This window comes from Rhineura floridana, chromosome 18 (genome assembly GCF_030035675.1).
Source record: "Rhineura floridana isolate rRhiFlo1 chromosome 18, rRhiFlo1.hap2, whole genome shotgun sequence".
NCBI classification, from domain to species: Eukaryota; Metazoa; Chordata; class Lepidosauria; order Squamata; family Rhineuridae; genus Rhineura; species Rhineura floridana.
Window position 1 is genome coordinate 29,793,368 of NC_084497.1, and position 17,770 is coordinate 29,811,137.

Consider the following 17,770-nt stretch of genomic DNA (forward strand, 5'->3'; position numbering starts at 1 on the left):
CTGATGCAGAGTCAAACCCTTGGTCCACCTAGCTCAATATTGTCTACACTGACAGGCAGCAGCTCCCCGGGGTTTTAGACTGGGGTCTGTCCCAGCCCAACCAGGAGATGCTGCCATTGAGGACTGAACCTGGGACCTTGTCCATGCAAAGCAGCCACTCTGCCCCTGAGCTATGGTCCTTTCCTTAAAAATAAACCACGCTTCTAGTCCTCATCATTCTAAATAAAGGGCTGGTTTAAACAGGAACCTAGGAGGCTGCCTTATGTCAGACCATTCATCCATCTAGCACAGCATTGCCTACTCCGAGTGGCAGCAGACCTGCAGGGTGTCAGACAGGAAATCTCTCCCACCCCTGCCCCGGTATGCTCGAGACTGAACTTGGGGCCTTCTGCATGCAAAGAAGAAGTGCCACCACTGAGCTATGGCTGTTTCCCATAGAAGCATTGCCAGGTTGAGAGTGGAGGCGAGCAGCAGCCTTGGAAGTCCCTGGGGGTGTCTGCAGAGGGGGGAAAGGGGCAGCCCCCACCCCCATGAGCCATAATCCCCAGATTTCCAACTTTCGTTAAACTTTCATTACATTTCAACTTTCATTTTTAAAAGAAGAGAGAAAAAGTTTCCAGCGTTTGTAGAACTGAGATATGAGGCCAAATGTGTAGGCAGGATTTGTCTCAATTTTGGGGGGAACAACTAGCCCTGCTCTCCCGTTCAGTGTTTTACTTTGCCCCATCCCGCCCCACCCCAGAAATATCCCCCTGGCCATCCATAGAAGACACCCAGCTCACGTTGGTGCTGAAAGAGTGCCTGGCTATTTGTGGGGGTGGGGTGGGGGTCCAGGCTCTTAGTGCATAGGGGGAGGGCAGATTGCAGAAGGGTGGGGGGGTTCTTGGAGGAAGGGTCTGCCGCAGTTATCATAGTGCATGGGCTGCCTCATGCAGAGAGCGGCAATGGCAGATGCGCCCCTGCTTGCCCACCCTTTGGATTGCTCAAGTCATCCTGGGTGGGCAGCTCTGATCCCTGCCCTCCCCCCACAATGCCCTCCTCCCAATGCCTGCAGGTGGATTCCTACGGTGGCTACCTCCGCTTCAAGGTGCACTACGGGCTGGCTCGGGGCCAGTCAGAGCCTGTGCAGAAGCCCAACGTTGTCATTGTGGGCAACGGGCAGAAACTCCTGTACCGGGTGCAGGTGCCCACCCAGGCCTCGGTGGTGAACCAGCGACAGATCCATTTCATTGAGGTGAGCGCAGCTGTCGGGTCAAAAGGGAACCTAGTCCAGCCCAGTGCCCAAAAGAAGACCACAGACCACCATGGCACCTCTGATTCTGTTCTCGCTGTGCCCCACAGCACAAATGGGGTATTTATTTATTGCATAGTTACTTCACCTTTCCTTGAAAAATTGGGGGGCACACAGACAGCCCCCCTATATCCTCACAACAGCCCTGTGAAGTAGGCTAGACCAGGAGAGCATGTGAATGTTAATCCCACTTCAAGTAGATGCATTGAAATGAATGGACACGACTAACATAGGTGCATTAATTTCAGTGGGTCTACTCTGAGTAGTTTAGGCAAGTGAGAAACCGTTTACCTTTACTTGTTTTGTAGTTCTCTTGTTTTCTATAATATTGCTTAGAGATTTGTATTAAGTGGCATACAGATTTTAGAAATAAATGAACAAATTTTTAAATTATTATTTCCAAGATTGGTGGTGGTTAAATTTATCGCCCTTTTCCAGCAGGTTCCAAGGTGGGTTACAATAGTTTAAAATTCAATATTAAAAGCAATTAAAACTAATTACAGTCATGGGAATAGGGTGGGTCCTGAAAACATACAACTTGAGCAAAGGCCAGGGTAAAGTGGTGCATCTTTAGCAATCACCGAACACTGCACAAATGTGCCAGCGTGCCCCATCCCAAGTGATCCTGGGGGAAGTCACAGCAACAGCCATGATGGTGCCCCCCCCCCAGCAACATGCCCTCCTCCTCCTCTGCACCATCTTGCGTCTCATCTGCAGGAGAACTGGGAGAAGGAGTCAGGGGCCCCCGTGAGCCGTGACGAGCTGCTGCTGACTCTGCAGAACCTGGAAGCCGTCAGGATCCAGACGGTCTACGACAACCGGATGGCCAGCGTGGGGCTGAGCGACATCGTCATGGACACCACCACCACAGAGGCCACTGGCCTGGGCGTGGCGCAGAGCGTCGAGGAGTGCAGGTTCGCCAGGGCTGAGGCAGTAGGGGAGCCCTAGAGATGTGAAAGCCCAGAGAGAAACCAAAAAAATTGGGGGGAAACTGTTCTTCTCCTTTTCACAATTTTTTCCTGTGTTTTTCCTTGGCCACATCTCCAGTAGCTCTAGGTGGAGGGTGTGGGTAATTGAGGTGTGGACCAGCCTGCAGTGTGGTGGTGGTGGGGGGTACATTCAGGTAATCCCTACAGAGAGTAGACCTATTGAAATAAATGGATCTAAGTTAGTCATGCATATTAATTCCAGCAGGTCTACTCTGAGTATCCACTGTTGGAAAGTCCATCAGAATGGGGGCTTTCCGGCTGCTCTTGAAATCATACCTCTTTAGGCAAGCATTCCCCTGAACTTGAACTTCCTGATTTAATTTTTTTTAAATGACTAAGGTGTTTATTTGGCTTATTATACTGTATTGTTTTAATTATGGAAGTTTTGGTGGAATTATTTTATTGTGTGTTTTAATTATGTGGGTTTTTTTATAATTGATTCTATATTTGTAAACCATTTAGAAGCCATTTTGGCATGTAAACAGTATATAAATTAAATAATCATAGTCCTACTCAGGTTAGGCACACTGACATTAATGGATATGACTAAGTTAGGCCTATTAATTTCAGTGGGTCTTTTCTGAGCAGGACTAGGATTGAATACCACCCTGTATGCTTCATTCAGGGTAAACCTGGCTAGTGGGTCAGATAATTTCCTTACCTTACCCTCATGGGCCAGGGCTGCCAGGTGAGCGGGGCTCAGAAAAGAAATGTATGCAGTGAAGACTTTCCTGGCCATGTCACTACTAGTGGAGCCTTTCCTAGGTGGAAAGAGCACTAGACTTAATTGAACAGCGCGGAAGTGTAGTGAAGAGCAAAGGGTGGTGGTTATTTCTGTAGGAGGCAGCAGGCAGGCTTACTGCCTTTTTCCCTCACGAACAGAGTTAAAGGGCATTTGCCTGGAGATCTTGTTAGTGCAAAATGTTGCTTGCTTCGGTTTTTGGATTAGGATTGGCAGCGGAGCCCAGAACTCCATAAAGGTCCACTGCCAGCTCTGAAAAACACAGGAAAAGTGGTCGAGTCTTTTTTTTTTTTGAGAGGCACAAAAAACGCTTTGGGGGGGATATTTGGTTTGCAGGCTGTTTTAGCTACTCACCCCTGCCTTAGAGAGCTGTAGGTCCCATCAAGCTGCCTCTCATTGCCACTCTTTTTGCCCGCGCTTCCCCCTCCGCAGGTGCCCCGTTGGATACTCCGGTCTCTCCTGCGAGCAGTGCGATGCCCATTTCAAGCGGGTGCCCGGCGGCCCCAACCTGGGCACCTGTTCTGGCTGCAACTGCAATGGCCACTCCAGCTCCTGCGACCCATTTTCCGGCTACTGCCTGGTAAGTCGTGGAAACGGGTGGGTAGAAGGTGATGAGGGCTGCTGTGGAAGTGGTGGTGGTGGCTGGGAGATGGAGAGGGCTTGGGCAGGTGGGATTTGAGGAAACATCCCCCCTTACCTCACTTTTCTGTTTGGCTCCTCTCCTTCCGCCCAGAACTGCCAGCACAACACAGAGGGGCCACAGTGCAACAAATGCAAGCCAGGTTTCTTTGGGGACGCTGCCAAGGGCACCCCCACCGCATGCCGCCCCTGCCCTTGCCCTTACACCGAAGCCCCCCGCAGGTGAGTGAGCAGTGGGTCTTTGCTGTGGAGAGCGTGCTCGGAGTCTATTTTGCATGGCCCCATGAGGCGTCTCCACTCTGCGCATGCCACGCCCAGTGGCGAGTCGGCTGGTTTTGTGGTGAGCAGATTTGGACAGGATGGCAATGCATGGCTTTGCAGTGGGAGTTTGGGGAGAGGGGCACACTCTTGGGGGGGGGGACACTAAACCTGCAGGATAGTATGGTGGCCGAGTGAGGCCAGATTCATAAATTATCTCCAGGAGCACCCTACCGTATGTCCACTAAGACTAGGGCCTTTAGTGTGGTGGCACCTGCCCTTTTGGAATGCCCTCTCAATGCACACCAGGCTGGCCTACAGTACTGGCATTTAGACTTCTGCTCAAAACTCACCCGTTCACCCAGGCATTCTCCGAGGGGGTGATCTGGCTATGTTGATGCATTCATGTGATCTACTGATTTGTGATAATTCTTGTCCTTGTTTTATGAATGTCACTTTATTGTTGATTTTATGCTGTTCATCACCAGTGTGATTTTTTCCCCTTTAATATTGGTGGCATAGAAATTGGTACATGTAAATATAGATTACAGCATCTCTGAAGGGTGCACGCCACAGCTGTGTGGCCACCTCATGTGTGAGCCGGCAGCTGTTCCCGTCCACGATCCAGGCCAGGTTGGGCCAGGTTGGGGATGCCCCGGTGGCTTTCGTCCCCGGCAACAGCCACCTCCGTGGGACACACCTGCGGACCGTGACAGTGCTCTCTTCTGCTTTCAGGTTTTCCAAATCCTGCTTCTTGGACACAGACGGGCAAGCCACCTGCGATGCCTGTGCTCCCGGCTACACAGGACGCCGCTGTGAAAGGCGAGTGGGCCAATGCTTGCTTGTGTTTAGTTTATTTTTTAAAACTGGTCTATAGCAACACGATGGGGGTCAGTGGAGAGAGAAGCTGAAAACGAGCATTCGTCAGCTGCCCCGAGTATCCTGCAGGGAGGGGCTTTGCCTGTCCCCTGCAGTTTATCCTTTCAGCTGGGGTCATCCCAAGGGCCCTGCTGTGCTCAGCAAAAGAAGACTTTCTCTACAGGCCCTCTCTGCCCCCCTTGTTCACATTGCACACACCGATGGTGAAGCCAGCGCAGGAGGGGCAAAGGAAGCTGTCTTATACCAAAGCAGGCTCCATCTAGAGCAGTATTGTCTGCACGAACTGGCAGCCGCTCTCCAGGCTTTTCTCCCAGCCCTATCAAGAGACACCAGGGAATGAAGCTAGGGCCTTCTGCTTGCAGAGCAGGGGTGCTGCCACAGAGCTATGTGCCTTCCCCATAACAGCAATGAAATGCTCTTTCAAATAGCGTGAACTGAACTAGACCATCACTTGCCTTTGCTGCCCTTAGCTGCCTCCATCATGATTCTGCCTTCTTTTAATATAGGGATGGGTCACTTCCAGTCCTCCAGATGTTAGTAGGCTCCAAGTCCTCCATCACCCCCAACCACTGGCCATGCTGGCTGTTGGGGATCATGGGAACTGGAATCGAGCAATGCCTGGAGGGCCACTTATGTCCCCCATGCCTGCCAAGAAGTGATTCCCAGGGACTTTCATTGAAGCTGCCCCCTCTCTGGAGGACAGTCCTCTAACTTGGGATCTTCTCCCCCAGGTGTGCTCCTGGCTATGAAGGCAACCCCATCCAGCCAGACGGGAGGTGTGTCAAGACTGGTGAGTGAAACCTTTGAACACGTGCACACACACACGTCTTTTGGGACCCTTATGTGGGGCAGGTCTGACTCCAGGGCCAATGCAACTCTGCTTCAGAGCAAACAACAGACATGATTAAATTGGGCCGTTAATTTCAGAGGTCTGCTCCGAGGAGGGCACAGGAGGCTGCCTTCCGATGAGTCAGACTGCTGCTCCATCTAGCTCAGTATTGTCTGACTGGCAGCGGCTCTCCAGGGTGCCTTCTCAGCCGAGACAGACCATTGGCCCGTTTAGCTCAGTATTGTCCACACTGACTGGCAGCAGCTCTCCAGGATTTCAGGCAGGATTCTCTCCTAGCCCTACCTGGAGATGCCAGGGGTTGAACCTGGGACCTTCTGCGTGCCCAGCAGGGCCGCTGCCCCTGAGCCACGCCCTTCCCTCTGAAGGGGCATGGGGACACGGCAAGCTCCTTTTGCAGAGTCAGACCACAGGTCCACCACCTGGCAGCGGCAATCCAGGCAGGGGGGGGGCTCTCCCAGCCCTGCCTGGAGATGCTAACGGGGACTGAACCCGGGTCCTTCTGCATGCAAGGCAGGGGCTGTGCCACTGAGCTGTGGCCCTCCACCTCCCCCTTCGTTGGACATGACCCCCTGCCGCTGACCTCTGCATAAGCCTGCATAGGATTGTCTCATGCAGCAGAGAGGGAGAGACTGGCAGGAGGAGGCTCTGGGCACTCCCGAGGGGGTGAGCAGGATCCTGCACGTGGGGCTGTGCATGTTGTGCGTCCGTCCATTCCTGATGCGACATGATGAAGCTTGTTCTGCCGCGGTGTGTGGAGGCTGGTCAGGACATGCCTTTGAGGCCATCTGAGGGGAGCACGGGAAAACTGCCTTCTACTGAGTCAAGCCACTAATCTGCCTAGCTCAGTAGTGTCTGCACTAACTGGCAGTGGCTTCCAGGGTTTCAGGCGGGGGGCTTTGTCTCAACACCAGCAACAGCTTAAACGCTTCCTCCTGCAGAAAAAAAAATGCTGAAAAAAGAATGGGGGGGCTTTTCAGCATGCAGAAAAAGGACGGGGGAAGTGGGTTTTTTTTTTCTCAAAAGGGCTTTTTGTGGGCTTAGCTCTGGTACTTGTCACAAATTCCTGGGCTGAGCCTCTGTGTCCCTGCACCCTGTTGCTTAGTGTGCCTCCGCCGGCCTGTGCACTATTCTGCCTCTGGCTCTAGCTGCTGCTTTTCAGGGTCATGGAAAAAATCCAAAGTGGAGCTGTTGGACTACAGCTGCCATCCCCCCTGACTGCTGGCCATACTGGCTGGGGCTGACGGGAGCTGTAGTCTAAAACAAGGGTTTCCAGATGCAGACCGCCAGCGGTCCGTGCGCTTCCTTCAGGTGGTCCGTGGCATGTCTGCGTTAAATATTTGTGTTGGTTGTTAGTTTTTTTATTTAATTTTTTTTGCTTCTTCTGTTTCTTACATAGTATATTTTATTGTACTACAGTCTGAATTCTAGTGACGCAAATGGTCATACAATAATTGCACTGGGAATGACAATTTCTACATCAGGCAGAAAAATCATTAAATGGCCTGCAAAGACTGTCTGGGGACCACGAAACCTTCTAGAGGCCACCCGGTTGGGGAAGGGTTAGAGTCAGGTCTTAGCCAGGCTGTGGAGGAGAATATCTGCTCTTCTCTATGGGGTTTCTCTCTCCAACCTTCCTTTTCCTCCTTGCATAGGGCAGCCGATTGTCCCTTGTGATAAGCGAGGGAGCAGAGAGGTGTCAGACGGCACATGCCAGTGCAAGGTAAGCCAGGCCGTCACTTGGAGGTACGGTCACCAAGACGCCCCTCGGTCAGGTGCAGCAAGATGGAGGAAACGGACACCGGGGAGGGGGGCTGTGGTCAGTTTTGTGAAATGGGAAGGCCCCAGATCTTTTTGGGTCAAGAGTTTGGTTTCTGCATATTATTATTATTATTATTATTATTATTAAGGAGCAAGTTGTTGTACACTAGTGATTCCAAAACTATGGATTTGTGGTTGAAGACAGGAGACGGAATGCAATGCATAAGAAATAAAAGAATAAATAAAGACACAATTTAAAATCATACAGCGTCTAGCACAGAGCATGACAATTGCTACAACTGGCTGAAAAATCATTTAGTGGTCCTCCAAGACCCTCTGCAATTTTCAAGTGGTCTGTGAGGGGGGGGGAAAGTTGGGGAGCCACTGTTGTTGACTACAACAGCCCCGTGAGCCACAGCCACCATTAGAGTTGTAGCCCTAGACGTCTGGAAGGCACCAATTTGGGAAACGTTCCTTTGGAAAAGGCTGGAAATTTGAACCCAAAGCTTTGGATGCCTTCAGAGGACCATGAAATCTAGGGGCCAGGGGTCCATCTCCCTTGTTTCACTCTGCTGCAATGCTCTCTCCAAACTCTCTCTCTCGCCAGCCCAATGTCATGGGACATTCGTGCAATGAATGCGCCATGGGAACTTTCCACCTAAGCCACAGGAATCCTGACGGCTGCCTCCGCTGCTTCTGCATGGGAGTCTCACACCAGTGCGCCAGCTCCTCCTGGAGCAGGGACCAGGTACTGCCCCCTTGTTCTGGAAAGGACAGGTCCTCCTATGTAGGGCCCAGAAGCACCAGTTCAGGGCACAAGCTCAGCCCACAAATCCTGTTTTGCCCCAGCCCTCCACCCTTCCTTGCCCCGGCCCTCCACCCTTCCTTTCCCTTCTGACAGCATGTCTTCTCCGGTCCCAGGTGCGGGTAGGGTCTGAGGATGCCGAGAGGGCACAATTCAGCCTCTCCAATGCAGCCAGCAGCCGAACGGTCAGCGAGGGCATCCGCTTCACTGGTGCATCGGAACTCACTTTCTCCTCCTTCCCCACTCTTCCCCACGACGTGTACTACTGGGTGCTGGCAGAGCGCTTCAAGGGAGACAAGGTGCCCTGCTCTGAATATTTTTAGGCTTTAAATAGAAGCTGTTTAAAGAGAAAGAGAGTCATTTGGAAGGGGAAAATGTTGGGCGCAGATTGGATTGGGGAGCACACGAGACTAGAGAAGATTTTACTCAAGGTCAGCGGGGGCTTTGAATGCCACTAAGGTGCAGGAAATGGAATGCCGCATGCTACCTAACATCAAGTCTGGCATTTGGTCCAAAGAGCTTAGCATTGCCTACACTAACTGACAGCAGCTCTTCAGGAGTCTTTCCAAGCCTGGAGATGTTGGGGATTAAACCTGCACCACCTTCCACATGCAAACTAGGTGCTCTGTCAGCTGAACTGTGGCCCTTCTCCTAAAGATACAGCCACATTCTAGTCCTCATGGTTTTGCCTAAAGGGCTGATTTAAACAGAAATGTAAGAAGCTGCCTTAGATTGTTACCATTTATTGTTATCATGTAGTAGATTTGTCAAAGCAGACTGTTGGTGCATCTAACTCAGTATTGTCTACACTGACTGGAAGCTGCTCTCCAGGGCTTCAGACAGCAGATTTTTCCCAACCCAGCTTGGAGATGCCACTGAGGATTGAACCGGGAGCCTTCTGAATGCAGAGCAAGTGCTCTACTGCTGAGCTGCAGCCTGTTTCCCAAGTGAATGTCTCTGACGCTGCCTCCCTGTGCATGTGTCTCCAGGTGACCTCGTACGGGGGAGAGTTGCGCTACACCATCACCCACGACACCTTCCCGGGCGCCCCGCTGCTGCGTGGCCAACCTGATGTCCTGCTGCAGGGGAATGGGATATTCCTGGAGCACGTTGCTGAGACAGCCCCTCTGCCCGGGGCACCCACTGCTTTCACAGTGCCCTTCCGGGAGGTAAGACTCACCGTCCGGCTGCCAGTTGGCAGGTGGATGCATCCTTTCCTAGAAAGGTGGGAAACAGCTTTATATGGAGCCAGACCACTGGTCTCTCTAGCACAGTGTTGTTCACTGACTGGCAGTGGCCCAGCGGGAGGATTTCCAACATGTCTGGAGATGCCAGGGGTTGAGAACATGAGAAGAGCCTGCGGCCTCAGGCCAAAGGTCCCGCTCCAGGCCAGCCTCCTGTTCTCCCAGTGGCCAACCAGCTGCCCCAATGGGAAGCCCACAAGCAGGACCTGAGCGCAAGAGCAACTCTCCCCTCCTGCGGCTGCCGGCAACTGGTTTTCAGAAATGTACGGCCTTCGACCTTAGAGGCAGAGCATAGCCACCATGGCTAGCAGCCATTGATAGCCTTTTCCTCCATGAATTTGCCCAGTCCTCTTGGAAAGCCATCCAAGTTGGTGGCTGTTGCTGCCTCTGGTGGGAGCCAATTCCGTCCTTTAAGTGTGCGGTGTGAAGAAGTCCTTCCTGTTGTCTGTCTTGAATCTTCCAATGTTCAGCTTCGTTGGGTGTCCCCAAGCTCCAGTGTTACGAGAGAGGGAGGAAATGTTTTCTCTACCCGTTTTTTTCATGCATAATTTTATTCACCTCTGTCATGTCACCTCTTACTTGCCTTTTCTCTAGACTAAAAAGCCCCAAATGCCACAACCTTTCCACATAGGAGATTGAATCTGGGATCTGGGGATCATGCAAAGCAGATTCTCCTTCCTCTGAAAAGGTTGTAGTCCTCACGGTTCAGAGTCAAGGTCTGATTTCAACAGGAAGCTGCCTTCTATTGACTCAGACTCTTCATCTAGCTCAGTGTTGCCTACACTGACTGGCAGCAGCTCTCCGGGGTTTCTCTCCCAGCCCTGCCCTGGAGATGCTGGCAGGGACTGAACCTTCTGCATCCAGAGCAGGTGCTCTGCCACTAAGCTATGGCCCTTCCCTGCCACCCTGCTGAGGAAAGCCCTGACTGGCCTCGGAGATGGTTACAGGACCTTCTGCCATCTTTCCCCACTCCCTTGCGGGACCGTTTTTTCCTGCACCTGACCTGACCTGGCGGACTTAGGGGGAGCAGACATGAAAGGGGGAGGATCCTCACCCTCCTGCCGCTGTCCCTTTCAGCAAGCTTGGCGCCGTGCCGACGGGCAGAAAGCCACGCGGGAGCACTTCCTGATGGCCCTGGCTGACATCGACGTCTTCATGATCCGAGCCTCCTATTCTGAGCGGCCGGCGGAGAGCAGGTAAAAGGGGGGAGTCTGTGTGTCTGGGGCTAGCTGTGGAGACAGACCAGGGAGGGGGAAGAATGGCAATGGCCTGTGCCGGATACGAAGGCTCTGGGTGGGCCGGTCTCGGAGAACCAGGCAGGGTGGAAGGAGCGATGGCACTGGACTGGCGGGGCAGGAGGTGGTGTGAGTGTTGCACACTGTGCGTCAAGGTGTGCCTTGGCTAGAGGGAAGGCGAAGAGTGGAAGAGATCCCTGGCCCTTGAACGATGTTTCCAAAAGGTCCTGCTTTTGCTTTTGGGGAGAGGGGAATCGTCTTAGGGTTGTGTCTGTGTTTTCTTCCTACTCAGAGTAGACTTGTTGAAATGAATAGGTATGACTAACTTAGGTCTGTTGATTTCACTGGGTCTACTCTGAGTAAATACTGGTTGCAGGCAGCCCTTTTTGTTTTGTATTACATCATACTGAAGTTTTTCAGTGCAACATACTGAATTGCTGTTTTGTAATGGCTTTTTTGGCTTTTATGTTTCTATAGTGCTCTACACAACCCTGGTTTTTTATGAGAGGGTGGTGCAGAAATGTTTTTAATTTATAAACAAAAGAGCAAACAGTATTTGTTGTTTTTCTAAACCGCTGTTTAAAAAATACTGTTTTAGTACTGAGTGCTATATAAAAGGCATTAGATGGACAGATCTTGCCACCAGTTTAACCTTCTCCTGGGCGGAGAAGATTCCAGGAGGGCAGATGTCCTTTGGTGCCTCCCTTTGGCCACTGAGGACAGGATGCTGGAGGAAACAGGCCATGGGCCTCATCCAGCAGAGCTCTCTCACGTTCCCTGGGTGAAGAGCCCTTTTGCTCACCGCGGCTGCCTCCTCCTCCTTGCAGGATCTCTGGCATCCACATGGACGTGGCTGTGCCACATCCCACGGGGCTGGACCCAGCCTTGGAAGTTGAGGAGTGCACCTGCCCACCAGGATACCGCGGGCCTTCTTGCCAGGTGAGCGGAACCATCAGCGCGGCTGTTTCTGTTTTCAATGTTTGGTGGGGCAATTTAGTTTTGGTACTTGTCAGCCGTTCAGAAGCCTATGGCATATAAATTAATTAATAAATCATAACAGCAGCTCCCCACCCCACCCCACTGTGCACTGGGGCTGCTCTTGCCCGCACTCCAAAATCTTTTATTGTCTCTCTGGCCAAAAGAGAGAGAGAGAGAATCCCCCTGCAAGTGTGAAATTGCCAAATGGGTATTCATTGACAAGTTTGATCTAGTGAAGGTCTGAATCAAGACCAGGGTTTCCCCATCCCAGTACAGAAGAATCAGCGTAGCGGGGCAGGGAGATGTCTTATTGCCAACTCTTCTGTTGTGGGCGGCCTCCGTGCTCCTCTGCTCTACGTTTGAGTTTTGTATGAGTTTCTTTCTGCAAAGGCATCTGCCACCATAAATGCCCATGGCACTTCCAACCTCAATGTGTGAGGGGGAAGGGCGGATCAGAAAGCCCCTCTTAGGACATGGAAATCACCCACCCACAAACCCCATTCCTGAGCTGAGACCTGCCTCTTGCCTAGGATTGTGACATTGGCTACACACGCACCACCAGTGGCCTCTACCTGGGGACCTGTGAGCCCTGCGCCTGCAGCGGCCACGCAGCTGAGTGTGACACTGAGACGGGAGACTGCCAGGTGAGACTCCCTGGGCAGGTCAGTGGGGAGGGAGGCACCTGGTTGTGGGAACAGGAGGCTGGACTCGTTGGCCTGACCTACCAGCCAGCTTCATCTGATGGATTTTCAACCGCACAGCCGTTTAACGAAGCAGCAACCTCAGGAGGTTCGAATATGTCAGCCTGTGGCGGGAGGCGCACGTGGGCAGAGGAGGGAGGTGGACCACGAATGGGCTTTTTGCCAGGTGCCCCAGCAACGCCTCTCCCCTCTTTGTTTCCAGGACTGCCGGCACAACACGGAAGGGCTTCGGTGTGAGCGCTGCCAGCCGGGATTCTTCGGCGATGCCCGGCGCGGGACCCCCGGAGACTGCCAGCCATGCCCCTGTCATGGGCCATACTTTGCCAGCCAGTAGGTGCTGCGTACCAGCCTCTCAGCAGTCCTCCGTGCCCCTTTGACTATGGGGGGTGAGGGAGGTTTGCCCGCTTCTCACTCACTCTCCTTCTCCTCTCCCAGACCCTCCAAGACCTGCTTCGTAGACACAGATGGGCAGCCCACCTGCGACTCCTGCGCTCTGGGCTACATCGGGCGCCAGTGTGAAAGGTAGGCCGGCTGCCAAGACTCTGCCAACCCCATGCCCACCCCCACCCGGGGCCCCATCTGCCCTCCCCTTATCTACAGAACTCTTGATCCAGTACCCCCGTCCATCATTGGGCTGGATCTCCCAGCGGGGGCTGGGGAAGCTGTGGCACTGCATCTCATCATCCTACCATTGGCCATTGGCTGCTGTACAGTGGTAAAATTTGCACCTGTTGCTCCACCCATTTTTGCCTGTGGCCCCGCCCTCCACTGGCACGTGGCCCCTAGAAGGTTGCCCAGAAGGGAATGCGGCCCTTGGGCTGCAGAACCCTTCCCTGTTGCAGTCCTCCAACCCCTGGAAGGCCACAGGATCCCCCCCAGCCAAGTTCAGAGTGTTGGGCCTGCTTAGCCACAAAGCTCTCACAGAGCGGCCTTGGGCCACTTCACTTTAACTCCTTAACCTACCTCGCAGGGTTGTTGTGGGGAATAAAATAGGGTTGGGTGTTGCCCTGAACTCCTTGGAGGAAATGTTGGGAGTCCAAATGGGGCCAGTTTGGATGCTGGCCTGAGGAGGGGGGGGGCTGCCCTTGGCCCAGGTGGTGGCTGAGGATCCTCAGAGTCCTCATTCCAGAAGCCAGGGCGGTGAGGCTGGGGGGGGGGGCTCTGGAGGGGGCATGGGCTGAAACAGACCCCCATGCGTCAGCCTCTCCTCCTTCCACGCCCTTTACTCCAACCTCTTCTCTTGGAGCAGGTGTGCGCCAGGCTACGTGGGCAGCCCCAGCCGGGGCCAACCCTGCACAGGTGAGACCGGCTTTGGGGGCTGAGGGCGCCATGAAGCAGCAGAGACTGGGGACCCATGGCTAGGCAGGTTGACCATTTCTGGTGCCCAGTTAGAAACACCCGTGAAGGATTCCATTGAAGCCGCCTTTGCCAACCTGGTGCCCTCCAATTGTTATGGACCACGTCTCCCAACATGGCCTTGCTGGCTGGGGCCGATGGGAGTTACAGCCCAAAACATCTAGAGGGCACCAGGTTGGCAAAGAAAGCTAACTCTGGGCTTAATTTGCTGCATGTCTCACTGAGGATTGACCCCGGTACTTAGTTCGGGTGCCAGCCCTGGAACACATGGAGTGACCATAGCAAAATAAGAGGGTGTTCCTGAGCTTATCCAGAGCGCCTTTCCCCTCACTCTTGAACCGTGCGCCATGTGCGCCTTCACAGATACGGGTTTGGAGGGCAAGGTGAGGGGGGGCCATGAGACAGCACAAGGGGGAGGAGGCGGGCATTCACCTGCCAGGAACTGAGTGCCCCCCAGCACTTCCTTTCCACTTCCCCCCTCCCTCCACCTGCAGATCCGGACACCAGGTGCCACTGCGACCCACACGGAAGCATCAGCAGCCAGTGTGATGCCAGCGGGCAGTGCCGGTGTAAGGTGAGGCGGGTGCAGCTTCTGCAGAGGGCTTTGGGGGCAGTCCAGGGGGAGGGCACCAATCAGTGTGCTTTCTCTCCCCACCTCAGAAGCCCATTTCTCCCTCCCACCATACATGCACACACACAGAGGCCGCTCCCAGAGAAAGCACGCACAACTCTCACAGTTTCCGCACAGCCGGTCATCTGCTTTCTCCAGCTACTGTTTCGTTAATGGGAAATCCTTCTTTTCCCCACCTGCTTGTCTGAGGGGTGTGTGTGCTTTGCCCTTCCACAGCCTCACTCCAGGTTTGGGGATCCCATTTCCCAGCTGCACGCCACGCCACCTCAGCCGGCAGCAGGGCCACTACCTATAGAATCCTAGAGTTGGAAACAGCCATCAAGTCCTCTGCTCAATGCAGGGATCCAAATTAAAGCATCCCCAACAGGTGGCTGTCCAGCCCTTTGAACACCTCCAGTGTTGGAGAGCTCACCACCTCCCTAGGTCATTGGTTCCATTGTCATACCGCTCTAACAGTTAGGATGTTTTTCCAGATGTTCAGTTGAAATCTGGCTTCCTACAACTTGAGCCCATTATTCCGTGTCCTGCACTCTGAGATGATCGAGAAGAGATCCCGGCCCTCCTCTGTGTGGCAACCTTTCAAGTACTTGAACAGTGCTATCATATCTCCCCTCAATGCCCAGTTCTTTCAGTCTCTCCTCATAAGGCTTAGTTTCCAGTCCCCAGATCATCCTTGTTGCCCTCCTCTGAATGCTTTCCAGTTTGTCTGCATCCTTCTTAAAGTACGGTGTCGAGAACTGGACACAGTCCTCAAGAGGAAATTAGATCACTCTGTAGGAAAACTTTCTGATGCCCAATACAAACGGATATTTTTCTGATGCTGATTAGCCAAATTTTCCAAATCAACGTTTCCCAGAAAACCCTTTTCCAGTACCTCACAGCCTTTGCATCACAGCTGAATCAGTCCTTGAAGAGTGCTCTCATATCTCCCCTCAGTCTTCTCTTCTGAAGGCTCAACAGGCCTACTTCTTTCAACCTCTCCTCACAGGGCTTTGTTTCCTCTCCGTTCCGCTTTCCGCTCTGCCCAGCCTGTCTCCATTTCTCCTTGCAGGCCCACGCGGAGGGACCCTCCTGTAGCAGCTGCCGCCCACACCACTTCCATCTGAGTGGGGAGAATCGGGAGGGCTGCCTGCCCTGCTTCTGTATGGGCGTCACCCAGCAATGCACCAGCTCCTCCTACTATCGGGACCTGGTAAGGGGAACATCCGTTTTTCCTTTCCCAGCTTCCCGGAACTGCCTCCCTGTTGGCCTTGCCCTTTCCTGAGCTCCCTCTGTTGTTTCCCTGCAGGTCACCAGCCCCTTCCTTCCCGGAAGCTCCCAGGGCTTCTCACTGGTCAACCGCCAGCACACCACCCGCATCCAGACCGGCTTCACAGTGGAGATGTCCCCTGAGGGCCCCCAGCTGTCCTACGGCCACTTTGGACAGCTGGGGCAGGAAGCCTACCATTGGCAGCTACCCGAGACCTACCTGGGGGATAAGGTGAGGTCTGCGCCGCAGGTGGGGAGGCGAGAGTGAGTGGGGGGGTGGGGCTTTCCCATCACACCCCAAGCAGTGGAGGTGAGGGAAACACGATCACGCCTGCATGGAAGTTTGGACTGCTGTGGGGTTGACCCACAGATTGGGTGCTTGGCTGAATGGTCAAGGCTCTTCCCTACTGCAAAGGAAAGAGGCAAATTTGAGAGAAAACAGACAGATCAGGAAGGACGGGAGCCAGGAAGCTGCCTCAGAGCAAGTCAAACCATTGGGTCCATCTAGCTCAGTATTTTTTACACTGACTGGCAGCGGCTCTCCCAGCCCTACCTGGAGATGCTGCCAGGGATTGAACCTGAGACCTTCTGTATACAAAGTGGGTGCTCTGTCACTGAGCTGTGGCCCTTCCCGAAAAGAGAGAGTGTGGTGTAGCGGTTAGCATGTTGAGCTAGGACCTGGGAGACCCAGGTTCCAATCCTCACCCAGCCATGAAGCCCACTGGGTGACCTTGGACCAGTCACTGCCTATCAGCTTAACCTACCTCACAGGGTTGTTGTGAGGAATAGATGGGGAGAAAGAGAACTATGCATGCCACTGTGAGCTTCTTGGAGAAAAGGCGGGATATAGGGGATGATGGATAGAAGGGAGGCACTTCCACAACCTGGCCATTCCCGGGGTTTTCTCAGGAGAAAGCCATGCAAACTAAACAAACGTTGCTTCTCTGGATCACCTTCTCATGCAGTCAGCATGCATGGAAGCCTAGACTGCCCTGCCCTTGCCAGGAGGATGGGGCACCTCTCCCGGGAGGCTGGGCGCCCCCGGATGCCCCACGGCCCTTTCGCCCCTTGCCAACCCCAGCAGCACCCGGGCAAAGACCTCTTGGCCAAAGCAAGCAATTGCACGGGGGGATGGTCATCGAGGCATCGCCGACGGAAAGCAGGAAAAGGCCCTGGACTCTGTCGGCAAGGTGGAGGCTGTGAGAGGAGAGACTGAGGCGTCTTTTTGGGGAGGTGAGGAGGAGGAGGAGAGAGGTCAGTGAGCGTCACCCAGGCAGGCAGGCAGGCACAAGGCCGGGATTCCAGAGACAGGCCTCCCTTGTAGCTTTGCTCCTGCATATGATAATTCTGCCTTTGAATTTGTTTATTTTTTGGGGGGGAGGGAGGCAATCCCTTGTCATGCCAGCTCATCGCCACCAACAGGCTTCCTTTTTGTGTATTTGTCTAAATAATCTGTCCACCTTCAACCGTCTTGTCTCAGCGACCGTCACCACTTCCTGTGGCAGGGAGTTCCGTAGGTGTAAGTGTGAGTTGCATGAAGGCGTGCTTTAAGTTGCGAGGGTCTGTAGTGGGCACCTGGATGGAGAAGGGTCAGAGAGGGGCATGATGTATTCTGTCCAGCTCCGAAAGCTGCCGAGACCCCCTTCCTGTTGGCTGGGATGCCTAGGGTGGGCAGAGAGGGGCCGCCTCGTGCCCAGAAGGGACATGGCTCTGTGGTTGGCCAGCGGTGGGGCTGAATGTATTGGAGGGGGGAGCGTGAGCGACAGACTCTCTTCCTTTATTTCACTTCCATCTCTCTCTGTCTCTCTCACTCTTCCTTGTCTTCTGCCCAGACTATCAGGCAGAAGGAGACTTACTTTGCCCGGATGCGCCGTGCCCACAAGGTAGGCCGGCAGATGCCCATAATGGAGCATGGCATGATAGGTTCATCTGCCTCTGGAGTGTGCTGTTGTTTTCCGTGGTTCTAAATCAGGGCGCAGGGAGGGAGCTGGTGACTGGCTGGCTGGCTGGCCCACCGGCCAGAATCCAAAGCCTCCATGCAGCCTCCGATATCACGCGGTTCCTGCCCAGAAGTCGCCGGACTGTGCCCGCCAGTGGCCGAGTAGGTGACAGGCACCAGGTTGGGGTGTGTGGAAGCGAAAAGCAAGAGGATTCTTGGGGGCGCGA

The 17,770-nt window shown here is 53.7% G+C and overlaps 1 protein-coding gene across 17 annotated transcripts in view; it reads left to right on the forward strand.

Annotated features, from left to right (window-relative positions):
- The window catches only part of HSPG2 (heparan sulfate proteoglycan 2), a 118,007-nt gene that overhangs the window by 50,029 nt on the left and 50,208 nt on the right, over positions 1 to 17,770 (forward strand). For 12 of the 17 annotated variants that reach the window (XM_061601682.1, XM_061601687.1, XM_061601684.1 and 9 more), the window contains 21 exons: positions 1,055 to 1,234; positions 2,009 to 2,205; positions 3,455 to 3,602; positions 3,756 to 3,883; positions 4,655 to 4,741; positions 5,530 to 5,588; positions 7,301 to 7,368; positions 8,014 to 8,154; positions 8,328 to 8,510; positions 9,201 to 9,380; positions 10,533 to 10,651; positions 11,518 to 11,629; positions 12,199 to 12,312; positions 12,572 to 12,699; positions 12,805 to 12,891; positions 13,619 to 13,668; positions 14,220 to 14,299; positions 15,408 to 15,548; positions 15,645 to 15,836; positions 17,085 to 17,123; positions 17,437 to 17,487. In XM_061601682.1, the coding sequence (XP_061457666.1) occupies positions 1,055 to 1,234; positions 2,009 to 2,205; positions 3,455 to 3,602; positions 3,756 to 3,883; positions 4,655 to 4,741; positions 5,530 to 5,588; positions 7,301 to 7,368; positions 8,014 to 8,154; positions 8,328 to 8,510; positions 9,201 to 9,380; positions 10,533 to 10,651; positions 11,518 to 11,629; positions 12,199 to 12,312; positions 12,572 to 12,699; positions 12,805 to 12,891; positions 13,619 to 13,668; positions 14,220 to 14,299; positions 15,408 to 15,548; positions 15,645 to 15,836; positions 17,085 to 17,123; positions 17,437 to 17,487 (2,484 nt within the window). The remainder of the gene's footprint in view (positions 1 to 1,054; positions 1,235 to 2,008; positions 2,206 to 3,454; positions 3,603 to 3,755; positions 3,884 to 4,654; positions 4,742 to 5,529; positions 5,589 to 7,300; positions 7,369 to 8,013; positions 8,155 to 8,327; positions 8,511 to 9,200; positions 9,381 to 10,532; positions 10,652 to 11,517; positions 11,630 to 12,198; positions 12,313 to 12,571; positions 12,700 to 12,804; positions 12,892 to 13,618; positions 13,669 to 14,219; positions 14,300 to 15,407; positions 15,549 to 15,644; positions 15,837 to 17,084; positions 17,124 to 17,436; positions 17,488 to 17,770) is intronic. The other 5 variants (XM_061601695.1, XM_061601696.1, XM_061601700.1 and 2 more) reach the window with 2 other exon arrangements.